General features: G+C 40.7%; 1 protein-coding gene across 4 annotated transcripts in view; it reads right to left on the bottom strand.

The window, feature by feature from the left end:
• The window catches only part of prmt3 (protein arginine methyltransferase 3), a 191,835-nt gene that overhangs the window by 96,168 nt on the left and 81,827 nt on the right, over positions 1-13,840 (bottom strand). For all 4 annotated transcript variants that reach the window (XM_043705402.1, XM_043705398.1, XM_043705399.1 and 1 more), the window contains exon 11: positions 5,380-5,458. In XM_043705402.1, coding sequence (XP_043561337.1) covers positions 5,380-5,458 — 79 coding nt within the window. The remainder of the gene's footprint in view (positions 1-5,379; positions 5,459-13,840) is intronic.

Here is a 13,840-nt window from a genome sequence, read left to right as displayed (position 1 = left end):
GGGGGCATAGCTTTAAATTGAGGGGTGATAGATATGAGACAGATGTCAGAGGTAGTTTCTTTACTCAGAGTAGTAAGGGTACGGAATGCTTTGCCTGCAACGGTAGTAGATTCGCCAACTTTAAGTACATTTAAGTCGTCATTGGACAAGCATATGGACGTACATGGAATAGTGTAGGCTAGATGGGCTTCAGAATGGTATGACAGGTCGGCGCAACATCGAGGGCTGAAGGGTTTGTACTGCGCTGTAATGTTCTATGTTCTATGTCACAGGATCACAAAATTGTTACGGTGCAGAAAGAGACCATTCAGCCCATCACTGGGCCCAATGTTAACTCATTGGATTTGGACTCTTTCAACATTTTTTGGTCTCAAAATGGAATGGATTAAGTGAAATGCCATAGAAGGAATAATACCACTAACCATATGGAGAAAGGAAGTGAGACATCCAATACATCTAAAAGTTAAGAACCTCAGGAGGAGGGCTCTTCTCCAAGGATAAAGACAGGCAGTGTTTCCCTGACACTGTTTTACACTGTCCAGAAGCCCCATTATCGTCTTCTGCCAACTTCATGTAGGTTTTCATCAACAGAATAGGAGAGATGTAACAATTTTAGGGTCCTCTCACATTTGTGTTTTGGACGGGCACAGTACTTTTTTAAAAAAAAAATCACAACTAAATCTGTATTTGTAAATCAGTGCATCCAAGCTTTCAATATGGGGAGGGACAATATTCTTCACCCGTGGTGCTTCATCGACCTTTGAACTTTCCAACATAGCACATTTGTCCCTTCATTTTTACCTTATTAGCACAGTAATTGAATAATTATTACTGCACATGAGCAAAATTTACAAAGCACTGATTGGACAGACAGGAAAGGCTCTCCTGGCTGTTTGCACAGATTCACAGAAAGGACATCTGTGTCCTTCTCAATTCACTGCTTAAAGTCACCTCATCTTTCACAGCAGCTCACATAACCGACTGGCAAAATGTAAAGCTCTCTGTATTTTCAGAGCAGCATGCAAACCGCAGAAGACAAGAAATGGGTAGGAGCTGTTACTGTGTGCTCAGAAACATACACTTGCGTCAGACCTATGATCAGCGCAAACAGCAGAGTCTTACAGGAACCTTTTGGGGAGAAAAGAATACACCACTCATTGTTTTTTGCACGTTTAAGAGATCTGGGTTGCATTTACAAGGCTGACTTTTAGGGAAATTCTCTCTCTTTATTTTTCAAACTGCAATAAGATCCAGTTTTAACTTTGGAAATGAAGATACATTTTAATTGGGTGAAACAAAGTATAACCCCTTTAATATTGACCGTGGTATGACACATCCAAGCTAACTCATAGTTACAGCAAATGTGATTTTTGATGTTTTCCCTGTATTAAACATGCTGCGATCAGCAGCTAACCGCTCCGAACCCTGCAGCATCTCACAACTGCTCTTTTCCACCAATAAGCAATTGCCTTAGGAAATCAAAAATGATGCAGCGTTCTGTCGCAACGAGGCTTTCGAGGCAAGCAAGCTTGTTGATTAGCCAACCCTGACTAATGGGTAAACTGGCTGAATTCAACACACTGAACTGATTTCCTCCTCAGTTTCCAATCTCATTTCATTCTAACAAACTGGGGTTGGAGACAGAGTATAGTTGTTTCTTTTCAAAATAAAGCAGGTCTCATTGGGTACAGAGCATTAAGGTTCCACTCCACATGAGCAAGACTATAGGGCAACCACCCTTGGTAAAAATAACCTTACTCTCAGATTGAGATAATCTTACTCTCAGATTGAAATGATTTTACTCTCAGACTGAGAAAATCTTACTGCTAGCTGAGAATCTTACATTCAGATTGAGGTAATCTTACTCCCAGACTTAGATAATCCAATTCCCAGATTGAGATGCTCTTGCTCCCAGGTTGCAATAAGTCTACTCCCAGACTGAGATAAGCCTGCTCCCATATTGAGATCATCTTACTCCCAGAATGAAAATTATAGAAATATCCTTTTCCAAATATGTCATGACCAATAGTGCTTGATTTTTGAAGAAACAAGATGTAACCAAGCAGAAAACAGAGTTATGGAAGATCTCATTGACTGGATGTTTAGTTGATAGAATTTGTGGAGATGGCACCGAAAGTAGGTGAGACCATTAATTTTGAGCTTTAGCAGATACAATCCAGGTTTGTCCATCCTCTCCTTCTAGCTCATACACTCCAATCCAGGTAACATCCTGGTAAACCTCCTCTGCACCCTATCCAAAGCCTCCAGTCCTTCCTCAAGTGCAGTGACCAGAACTCAAAATGTGGCCTGACCAAAGTCTTATACAATTGCAAAATGACTTTCCAGCTTTTATATTCAATGCCCTGACCAATGAAGGCAAGAATGTCATGTGCCTTCAGTGAGCTGTGGACTTGCACCCCAAGATCCCTCTGCATATCAATGGTCTTTAGGGTCTGACCTTTTACACGATATTTTCCTCTTGCATTTGACCTCCCACCTCACTCTTGGCTGGATTAAACTCCATCTGCCATTCCTCTGCTAACTTTCCAATTGATCAATATCCAGCTTCATCCTTTGATATTCTTCCTCACTATTCATATTTCCACCAGTGTTCAATTCCACCTCCCCTGCATAAAGCCATGCTGATCACCAATAAGTCCATTCTTCTCCAAATGCAAGTCAATCCTATCCGTTAGAATCTTCTGCAATAATTTCCTATCATTGGTGTAAGGTTCACTGGCCTATAATTTCCTGTATTATCACTGTTACCATTCTTGAACAAAGGAACAACATTGGCTATTCTCCATTTTTCTGTGACCTTGCCTGTGGCAAATGAGGATTCAAGGATCTCTATCAAGGCCTCAGCAATACCCTCCCATAAATCCTTCAGTGTCCTGTGACAGATCCCATCAGGCCCTGGCGATTTATCCACCTTCACGTTTTTAAAGACATCTAATTTGAAAGACATCTAATTTTAAAGACACCTTGCCTTCTAAATATTGACATACCCCAGAATATCGACATACCTCTCCCTAATCTTACCATCATCCATGTCCTTCACTTGGTGAATACTGATGTCAAGTACTCAGTAAGTACCTCAGCCACTTCTGGTTCCACACATAAATTCCCTCCTTGTTCCTTGAGTGCACCTACCATTTCCCTAATCACATTGTTGCGCCTAATACACATAAAAAGTGCCTTGGGAGTCACCTTAATCCTACTTGCCAAGGACAATAACCCCTTTTTAACCTTCCTCATTTCTTTTTTAAGTTCTTTTCTGCTTCCTTTTTAATCCCCAAGGGCCTTATTTAATTTTTGTTTCCTAAACCTTACATACGCTTCCTGTATCTTTTTAATTAAATTTACAACATCTCTCTTGAATCTTACCATCCTTATCCTTCTTCCTTACAAGAATATGTTGGTCTTGAGCTCTGGTCAAATGGCTTTTAAAACAGACCCAAATGTCAGATGCAGATTTACCCTCAAACAGCTGCACCCAATCTAATTTCTTCAGTTCCTACCTAATACTGTTGTAGTTAGCCTTCTCCCAAAATTAGCACTTTCACCCGGGGACCAGTCTTATCTTTTACCATAACTATCTCAAAACGTATGTAATTATGATCACTGCTCCCAAAATGCTCCCCCACTTAAACTTCAATCACCTGACCAGGCTCATTTCTCAATACAAATTGCATGTGGGAGGCAATGGCCTAGTGGTATTATCGCTGGACTGTCAATCTAGAGACTCAGGAAATGTTCTGAGGATCTACCACAGCAGATGGTGGAATTTGAACTCAATAAATATCTAGAAGTAAGAATCGGATGATGACCATGAATCCATTGCTGATTGTTGGAATAACCTATTTGGTTCACTAATGTCCTTTAGGGAAGGACACTGCCATTCTTACCTGGTCTGGCCTACATGTGACTCCAGACCCACAGCAACTTGGTTGACTCTTAACTACCCTCTGGGCAATTGGGGAAGGACAACAAATGCTAGCCTAGCCAGCGATGCCCTCATCCCATGAATGCATTTAAAAAAGGTACATTCCCAAGTTGGGCTACCTATATATTGTTTTGAGAATCCCCCTGGATTCACCTAACAAATTCCGTCCCATCTAAGACCCAATAGTCAAATAAATATCTGATAAAAATAAACTACTGCAGATGCTGGAAATCTGACACAAACACCAAGAATGCTGGAGAAACTCTGGCAGAGAGAAACAGTATTAATATTTTGATTCAGTTTATGACTCTTCCTAGACCGAAGAATCTGACCTGACCTACTGAGTTTCTCCAGCATTCTCTGCATTTGTTTGGAATTGATTTGATTTGCATTCAAGAAGGCAGCTCAGCATCACCTTCTGATAGACAATCAGCTTACCAGGGTCACCAATACTCCTTGAATATATTTAAGGGAGTGCATTCAGAGCTCTCACAACAGTATTAATGTATTTGGAAAGTCATTTCTTGTCAATAATATATTTCAATAGCTGGTGGGAACTTAAGACAATTATTCGATAATATGCTTAACTCTTCCAACTTCATGCCCTGCAGTTAGTGACTTCATCACTATCACCCAATGCCTGGTAAAACTAAGTGAGGCATCAATCTTCAATGGCATTCATTTGGAGCTGCAATAACACTCATTAATCTCAACATCATCCAAGGCAAAAACAACCCGTTTGGTCAGCACATCATCTTCTGCCTTAAATATCGACAAGATGCACTGCAGCAATGCATGAAGGCTCTTTCAACTGCACTTCCCAAACCCTCGACCACTACCATCTTGAAGGACAAGGGCAGCAGGCACAAGAGAATACTATCAACTACAACTGTGTCTCCAAATCCCTCACCATCCTGACTCGGAATTAGATTACCATTCCTTCATGTCTGTGAGATCAAAATCCTGCAAGTCCCTTCTCAACAGAACTGTACTTATACCCACTGGTCAAGAGTGGTGCAAGGAGATGGCTGACCAACTAAATGATTCATGGTCATTTAGAGATGGTCAAAAAGTGCTGGCCTTGACAGTGATGCCGACAACCCATGAAAGAAAAAAGATTATTATCCTAAACAATGGTAGAAGTTCACACTAACAACATCTGTATTTTCTGAACTTGAAAAATGATCATGATTATTTCTTCGTTGTCAGCTTCAAAGGTCTTTACAATGAAGAATGCACAGTTCAAAGCCAGAAGATCTCTAAAAGCAACACTTAATGTGTCTTCCTTTGGAAAGCTGTCTGTAATTGGGGAATATTTCATTTGTAGTGAAAATTTCTTCAATGGTGCATAGCACAATGCGAGAGGAACGCATATATCGCCAAGATGAGACTTAGTTTGAGGTAGTTATTGGTTCCCTTTCCCAAACACAAACCTGCACCGCCTTCCAGCAGATACCTGTCCCGTGCATTTATGACAGAGTCCAGCATGGATTCAAACAACAGAAAATAACCCTGTGTGGAAAAAGAGAGGAAACTGATTAATGGGCAATAAATATAAGGTCAGAATGATCTATCAGCAAAAAAGCAACTGGCTTAAATCTCAAAAAGAAAACAAATATCAGAACAGGTGCATTCACCCTCTGAATACTTTAAACATCAATGTCTTGAATACATTTTTAAGTGCGGATTTTAATAAATGCAATTACTCCCTCGGCTTCATTGATTGGAAAACCTATCAACAGATTCGATAGAATGCTGAATGACTTCCAACCAGTAAAATTCAAGAACAAGTGACACACACTGTATTCCTGAAATGAAGATTATGGGGTGATTTCACCTAGGTTTTCAGGATATTAAAGGGAATATATGGGGAAGATTAAAATAAACTTTTCCATTAGCTGCAGAGTCGCAGACTTGGGGAAGGGGGGGGGAAAGAGGGGAGGGGGAGAGGGGCTTGGCCTGAAAACTGGTGTAAGAGCTTTCAGAATTGAAACTATGAAACACTTGAACTCACATTGGTTGCTGGATGCTTTGAACCATCTTCTGCAGATTGAATTTGTTGGGTTTTAATTGCTCTATTTAAATCTGAAATTGGTAAGTTTTATGGGAAGCAAAACTATCAAGAATTAAGGGACAAAGATGGGTACGTGGATGCTGATGAGCTACGATTGTAATTCATTAGCAGACAGACTTGACCTAAATGGTCTAACACCCATTCCTTTGTACAAGCTGTAACCATGGAGAAATTTATTTCCACCAAACTATCTATGCAGGATTTTGCAAATGTGCAATTTCCCTTTCATTAAGCATCTCAGATGGCATTGCTGAGCGTCCTTAAGGGAGGTGCATGCACTACACCTCTATAATCACTGGTGAACTATCTACCCTATCTTTTTTTAATGAATGACAAGTGAAATGTCATTCTTGGTGGCCCTCCAGAGCCATCATTGTGCTGCTCAAGAGATAGCAGCTCGAGATGAATCCTGCTACATGGCCCTATTCTTTGCTTTTGCTTCAGCTATTCAGAGTAAAATAACGTGAAACAGGTCAGTACAGACAATGATTTTCACTAATTCCTATTTCAATTTATTTTACACATTCAGTGTACATAGAAATGTACAGGTCTTACAAATAGAATCCTTCGGTTTAATTTCATTATTTGAATCCACAGCTAGCAGTGAAATATAGATTTGACCTACATTTTAGTTGTCTGCATCATTTGAGTGATTTGCCAGCTTGATGGAACCAGTTTGATTTGAAATGCCAATTAAGCAAGTTCTAGATTTTTTTCATATTCATTCATGTGGTATGTGACCACCACTGGGCTAGCATTTATTGTCCATCCCTAGTTTCCCTTGGAGAAGGTGGTGGTGAGCTGCCCATGTGCTATAGGTTCACTCACAATGCCATTAGGGAGGGAATTCCAGGATTTTGATCCAGTGAGACAGATGGAACGCCAATATATTTCCAAGTCAGGATGTCTTCTGGCTTGGAGGGAACTTTGAAGTGATGATGTTCCCATATAACTACCCTTGTCCTCATCCAGGCAGGTGGAGAGTATTCTATCACACTCCTGACTTGTGCCTTGTAGATGGTGGACAGACTTTGGGGGAGGGGGGGTGGCTGTCAGGATGTAAGTTACTCACTGCTGTGGCAAGTTCAGTTTAGTTACTGGTCATTGGTAATTCCTAGGATACTAATAGTGGGGAATTCAACGATGGCTATGCCATTGAATGTCAATGGTTATATAGTGCTTGGCATTGGTCTGGTTGGCAGACAATGAACGCTTTCAGAAGACTGGTCAGGAGATGAAGCTGAAAATATAATTCATAACATCTGAGTATCCATAAAACAGAAACGTTAAAGACTTTTTGAGGTAAACATTTAAGTGTATGTAAAGCCATTACTTGGAAATGTCAGTAAAGTCCTGCTTTCTGCAGGGGATACCTTCCCAAACTCTGTCACAGTCAGTAACTTTTATTAAGGGTGATTACACGTATGGAACAAGTGAGTAGTGAGCACATTTAATCCAGGAACCATGCTTAACATTAAGAGTCACAGTGGATGAAAAGGTGACAAAGATTCATGATGCATTAGTACTTCAGTTCCAATGTGGATAGAGCCATGTAGAGATTTTAAGTTTGAATTGTACTTCTGTGTGGTGACAAGAAACAAATAACTTAGTTTCATTTTTGAGTTCTGTGACTGATGCTGGGGTATCTGGAAATGTGTTAACGGATTTAGAAAAGAAAATCTTTAAGGTGAATGCTTTAGAAAAACAAATGTCAAAGAGAGGAAGTAAATGGCTTAAGATGTCATATGGCACAGGGAGCCAGGGATAGAAACAGTTTCCCTTTAGAAAGAGAGAGCAATCCAGGCGGTTATGTAATGTGCAGGTTTCTGTGAGGTGGGAGAGGTCTGTGGTAGCAAACAGCTGTTAGTTTTAGCAGTTTCCAAAGCAGCTTGGGTTGAAACAAAGTCCTGAATGTAAGTAAGGATTTACCGAAGATGCAACATAACATATATAGTCAAGCAGAGTGATCATGACAGACATAACTTTTTTGTGGTAAATAGACACACAACAAAACAACAGGAACTCCAACAGTTTTTTTTAAATTTCCTAAGGGGATCACAGAGTTTTGAAAAATTTGTTCAAGGGAATGGGGGGATCCTTGCCACTGATTGTCATTCCTTCTTGCCATGGACAATGTGGTGGTGAGCTGCTGCAGTCTGTGTGCTGTGGGGACACCCACAGTGTTGTTAGTGAGGGTGTTCCAGGACTTTGACCCAAAACTTTAGATCCAAGTGGGTGGAGGTATAAATCCAGCCTGGTGCCACTGATTGTCAGAAACAGCTTGAGGGACTGAATGATTCACATTTGTTCCTGTATATTAATCTAAAACCTTTATATACTTTGGTCCAATATCGATACAATGTCAGGAAATGTAACAGTAGGTAGTAAAGTGCATAAAGACATATTTGATTTGATAAGAAGCCCAATAATGTCAGTGGATACACTGTGTATGATTGTGACTCTCACAGTGGCATTATCAGCATGAGACGGACCACTCATACACTCATAATAATCAAATAATTTCATATATTTATTCTGTTGGTTGATTCTGAGCACACAAACACCCTTTCAAAGCAACATTATACCAAAAAATATAAACACACAAATTAAGCTGTTTTGTCCATGAAGCGATTTAAATTGTCAGAGAAATTAAGTACTTGCACATGCAGCTTTTAATGATATTTCACACCAGGATCAAAAGGAAAACAATTAACTAACTACAAGATGCGTACAGACACCACTTGTTTGAAATGTCAAAGACTCAACATCCTTCATAATCTCTGAAGGAAGTTTCAGATTGCTGACTATACACAGATTGGGATTTTCCAGACTAGGAAAAATACCATCCCATTTTCTAACCCTATCCCATTTTCAAAGTGTGCATTTGCTTCAGATTTGTGTCGGGATGTGTGTGTGTGTTTTGGGGTGGGATGATGGAAGTGTGCTACCATTCTCCTTTTTCCCAGGTATTTGGTATAGATTAGATTAGATTACTTACAGTGTGGAAACAGGCTCTTCGGCCCAACAAGTCCACACCGACCCTCCGAAGAGTAACCCACCCAGATCCATCCCCCTACATTTACCTCTTCACCTAACACTATGGGCAATTTAGCATGGCCAATTCACCTAACCTGAACATTTTTGGACTGTGAGAGGAAACCGGAGCATCCAGAGGAAACCCACGCAGACACGGGGAGAATGTGCAAACTCCAATCAGTCGTCTGAGGCGGGAATTGAACCCAGGTCTCTGGCGCTGCGAGGCAGCAGTGCTAACCACTGTGCCACCGTGCTGCCCTATATAGTATAGCTTCATTATTTTCCACAAGCCATTGTCCTTTGGCTGACCTATCTCTGCACTGATGTTCCTCTCACAAATCCAACACCAGCAGCCACCAGTCCCTTTTCTCTTTGCCATGACAGTGAGTGAGCACTGTCCTTGGTGCTGAATTGTGTAATTTATAACGGATATCTGAACAATCAGCTCCCTGCACTTTGCGCTGGGCTCATCTGCAGAGTAATTTAGAATGTAATTTCACAGGCCACTGCCTCACCTGTAGGGGTGCCATCTGGCTAGAGAATTATACCTGTCACAGTCTCCACTGTGCCCAGTGATGCTCTCGGGTCCAGGGTGCATTTTGCTTTGTCAAACGGCACCTTCAGAATTGCACAGTTCGTTCTCTTTTTTTAAACAATGTACAATTAATATGTTTTATCCTTGTGCTTGGAAAAAAACAATTTTAATTTAAACAGTTCAGGTTGATAAAGCTACTAACGCAATGTTTTGAGTCTAGAATAGTCTACATTTCCATATTTCTCATCAAAGCGAAATAGCACAATGAAGCAATGTATACAATTGCCTGGAAATGTATTTTCTGCACCACAGATATGAAAATAAAATATGATCTACTGCAATCTCCTCTGCCCTGCACCAGCAGCTCCACCAAGCTCCAAAATTCTCTTCATGGTATAGTGACGCATTGCAAAACTTCTTGCAGTTCCATTAATTTTCAGAGCCTTAGATAGTGGGTAAAGCTCCCTATCAATGGGGGCGGAAAAGATGCATTCCAAACACAATTGGGTGGGAGGATATTAGTCCTGAAGGCAACAATGGAAATGTTCCTTCATCTGCTCTACCTTTGTACCCTAGCCAAGGGAAAAAAATAGAGAATTTTCAGCTGGAACATGGACTTAAATGTGAATCTAATACACCATAATACACTACATCTTTTTAAGATCAAACATCAAATCAGAACACTAAAGGCACAGAACTTTTGCACTCTAATAACACAAAGCTCAGACACCATATCTGGCAGTTTGAAATTAAGAATTTGGTTTTGTTGAAAAATCATTGTGATTTCTGAGGTGTGATGTATGAGCTGAGTGCTGAAAGCTGATGAAAGCTGATGTACTGCAGCAAACGCGTCAGGGGTAATAAGTATGTTGATTGCTTAGTGAACATTTCATAGGCCATGCATTTAACCTGTCAATAAAGACACCAACTATATTGCCTCAGAATTATAAAAGGTGAGTATAATGCAAGGGGAAATAAATTTAGTCAGTGTGACATTCAAACTGCAGCATTCACATGAAGGACCAATATGCCAAAAGAACACAATTTATTTGGACATTTACAGACTAAGATTTCATGTGAGAAAAACATGTAAGAGTTTCTGAAAATCCAGATTTTTTTCAATAGACATTAATATGTAGGGCTTTTCCTTCTGAAACAAATAGTACATGGTTTATTTTACAAACTGGCAAATATAACCTGGACAATATTCAAAAACCAGACATAAACTAATACCTTAGACTCAAGATGAAAGATGAGTTACACTTAACCGCTAAATTATGTGTGCACACGTACAAGAATATTAATCATAAACATGTAAATTGTTCTATCATACCCAAATACCCATTAGTGGGAAGACAAATGACAAATGCAAAAACTGCCAAGACCAAAAATTCTAACGTAATCAACACACATATTTTAGGTTACTTAGAACACAAGTCAAATGAAAAACCAAAACTGACTACATTTTAAATGTGCCAACAAAAGGCCAATTTCCCACAAATGCTCAAACAATATTTTCAATTATTATTTGATATCACAGTGGAAAACAAAAATATTGCCAGAAAATAAATCGCTACTGTATGAAGTTGGTGTGTTATGATGGGTTCAGTCATGAATGGGTTTTATTATAACCTAGAAAATTCAGTTTACTAATATCATGCAGCGCAACTTAATTGGCATCATTGCTGTTGAGAATCAGCAATAAAAACCAACTGTCAAGTAAGAACAGCATTGATAGAAATACAGCAAACATATACAATGGTAGGTGACAAGCGTACTGTCACAGTGATGGTTCACAATAGCACAGCAGATATTAACAAGGGGAGAGGACCATTGAACAAAATGGCTGAAAAAGTAATTGGGAAAGATTATATAATGCAGTTCCCATTTTGAGAACCATGCCTGGTGACTGACAATGGGCGGCTACTGTGAAAATGGCACACTCTCAGCCCACTGTCAGGAGGATTCGGAACTTGATTTTGGCCCATCAAGCCTACTCTTCCACTCATCCTACTGATCCTCTAATGCAATACTACTATCTCACTTTCTCCCTTATCCCTTAGCGCCTTAAAGATCGAAACAATTTATCAATCTCTTTTCCCAATATATTCAGCGACTTGGCCTCTACCACCCAGGCAGAATTTGGTGCCAGAATGTATCAGGACAAATAACCAACAGCATTGTCAATGGGGTTGGTGTGAAGCAGCATTCTGAAGGTGGAAAGTGAGGCCGAGAGGTACTGGGAGGAAATTCCAGAGCTTGGGACCTCAACAACTGAAAACACGGCCACCACTGGCTGAGAGACCAACGTGAGGAATGCGTAAAAGATTAGAATTAGAAAATCACACGTATCAAGGAGGGTTGTGGGAATGGAAGGTATTACACAAGAGAGGGAGGAGTGATGTCAACAGGTGTGGAGGTGAATTAGAAACAGCAATGAAAAGTTTCAAATTGAGACACTTTAATCAGGAGCTAATATAGATCAGTGACAACTACAGGGTATGGGAATGTCATAGAGTTATACAGCACGGAAACAGACCCTTTGGTTTAATCCCAAACTAAATTAGTCCCATCTGCCTGCTCCTGGCCTACATCCCTCCAAATCTTTCCTATTTACGTATCTATCGAAATGTCTTTTAAAGGTTGTAATTGCACCAGTATCTCTGTGCGATTGAGGATGAGGTTGACAGATATTTGCATGATCTAGGGTGAACAGAAGTGAGATGTCAGACAATAGACAACAGGTGCAGGAGTAGGCCATTCTGCCCTTCGAGCCTGCACCACCATTCATTATGATCACAGCTGATCATCCTCAATCAGTATCCTGTTTCTGCCTTATCCCCATAACCCTTGATTCCACTATCCTGAAGAGCTCTAACCAACTCTTTCTTGAAAGTATCCAGAGACTTGGCCTCCACAGCCTTCTGGGGCAGAGCATTCCATACACCCACCACTCTCTGGGTGAAGATGTTTCTCCTCAACTCTGTTCTAAGTGGCCTACCCCATATTTTTAAGCTGTGTCCTCTGGTTCGGGACTCACCCATCAGCGGAAACATGTTTCCTGCCTCCAGAGTGTCCAATCCATTAATAAACTTATACGTCTCAATCAGATCTCCTCTCAGTCTTCTAAACTCAAGGGTATACAAGCCCAGTCGCTCCAATCTTTCAGCGTAAGATAGTCCCGCCATTCAGGGAATTGACCTTGTGAACCTACGCTGCACTCCCTCAATAGCCAGAATGTCTCTCCTCAAATTAGGAGACCAAAACTGCACACAATATTCCAGGTGCGGTCTCACCAGGGCCCTGTACAGCTGCAGAAGGACCTCTTTGCTTCTATACTCAATTCCTCTTGTTATGAAGGCCAGCATGCTATTAGCTTTCTTCACTGCCTGCTGAACCTGTATGCTTGCTTTCATTGACTGATGTACAAGAACACCTAGATCTCGTACTGCCCCTTGACTCCATTTAGGTAGTAATCTGCCTTCCGGTTCTTGCCACCAAAGTGGATAACCACACATTTATCCACATTAGACTGCATCTGCCATGCATCCATCCACTCACCTAGCCTGTCTAGGCCACCCTGTATTCTCCTAACATCCTCCTTACAGTTCAGCTTGAGTGCATCCGGATAATCAGGCCCAGAGTTAACAAAGGCACAATAAGGGTTTCAGCATCATAGCTGAGGCAGAGGTGATGTAAGACCATAAAACACAGGTGTGAAAGGCAGTCTGAATGATCCGTGGCTCAAGGACAGTCTGTTCAATCTCAGATATTTGGGAAGGAGACAAATAGTTTTAGTATCTAGGAAACAGGGTTTGTTGGAGAGATCACAGCCTCCTCAAGGAAATTTCTGTTGATCAAATACAGGATATCAGACAAGAACATGACTACATAGAGACAACAGAGTGACGCGTTGGTAAGATAGAATTGGGTGCCATCAGCAAATATGTGGAAGCTAACACTGTTTTCAGATCAGGTTGCTGAGGGTCTAAACATCAGTGAAAAATCACAGGGAGAGAGACCAGAGTTAATGATGTAGAAACAGCAAGAGTAATTGTAAGAGATAATTCTCCAGACAAGTTTAGATAAACACCAATTGCTGTAACATCTAGCTGCATGAATAAGAACTAGGAATAGAGATAGGGATAAGGATAGGGAGAAGATTAAGGAAATGGTTAGGGAGAGGGTTAGGAAGCAATTAGGAGAAATGTTATGGAGAGAGATAGGGAGAGGGAGAGGAAGAGGGGAG

The sequence above is a fragment of the Chiloscyllium plagiosum genome, chromosome 16 (genome assembly GCF_004010195.1).
Source record: "Chiloscyllium plagiosum isolate BGI_BamShark_2017 chromosome 16, ASM401019v2, whole genome shotgun sequence".
Taxonomy (NCBI): domain Eukaryota; kingdom Metazoa; phylum Chordata; class Chondrichthyes; order Orectolobiformes; family Hemiscylliidae; genus Chiloscyllium; species Chiloscyllium plagiosum.
Note: the sequence above shows the minus strand (reverse complement) of the source record. Positions and strands in the feature narration are given on the sequence as shown.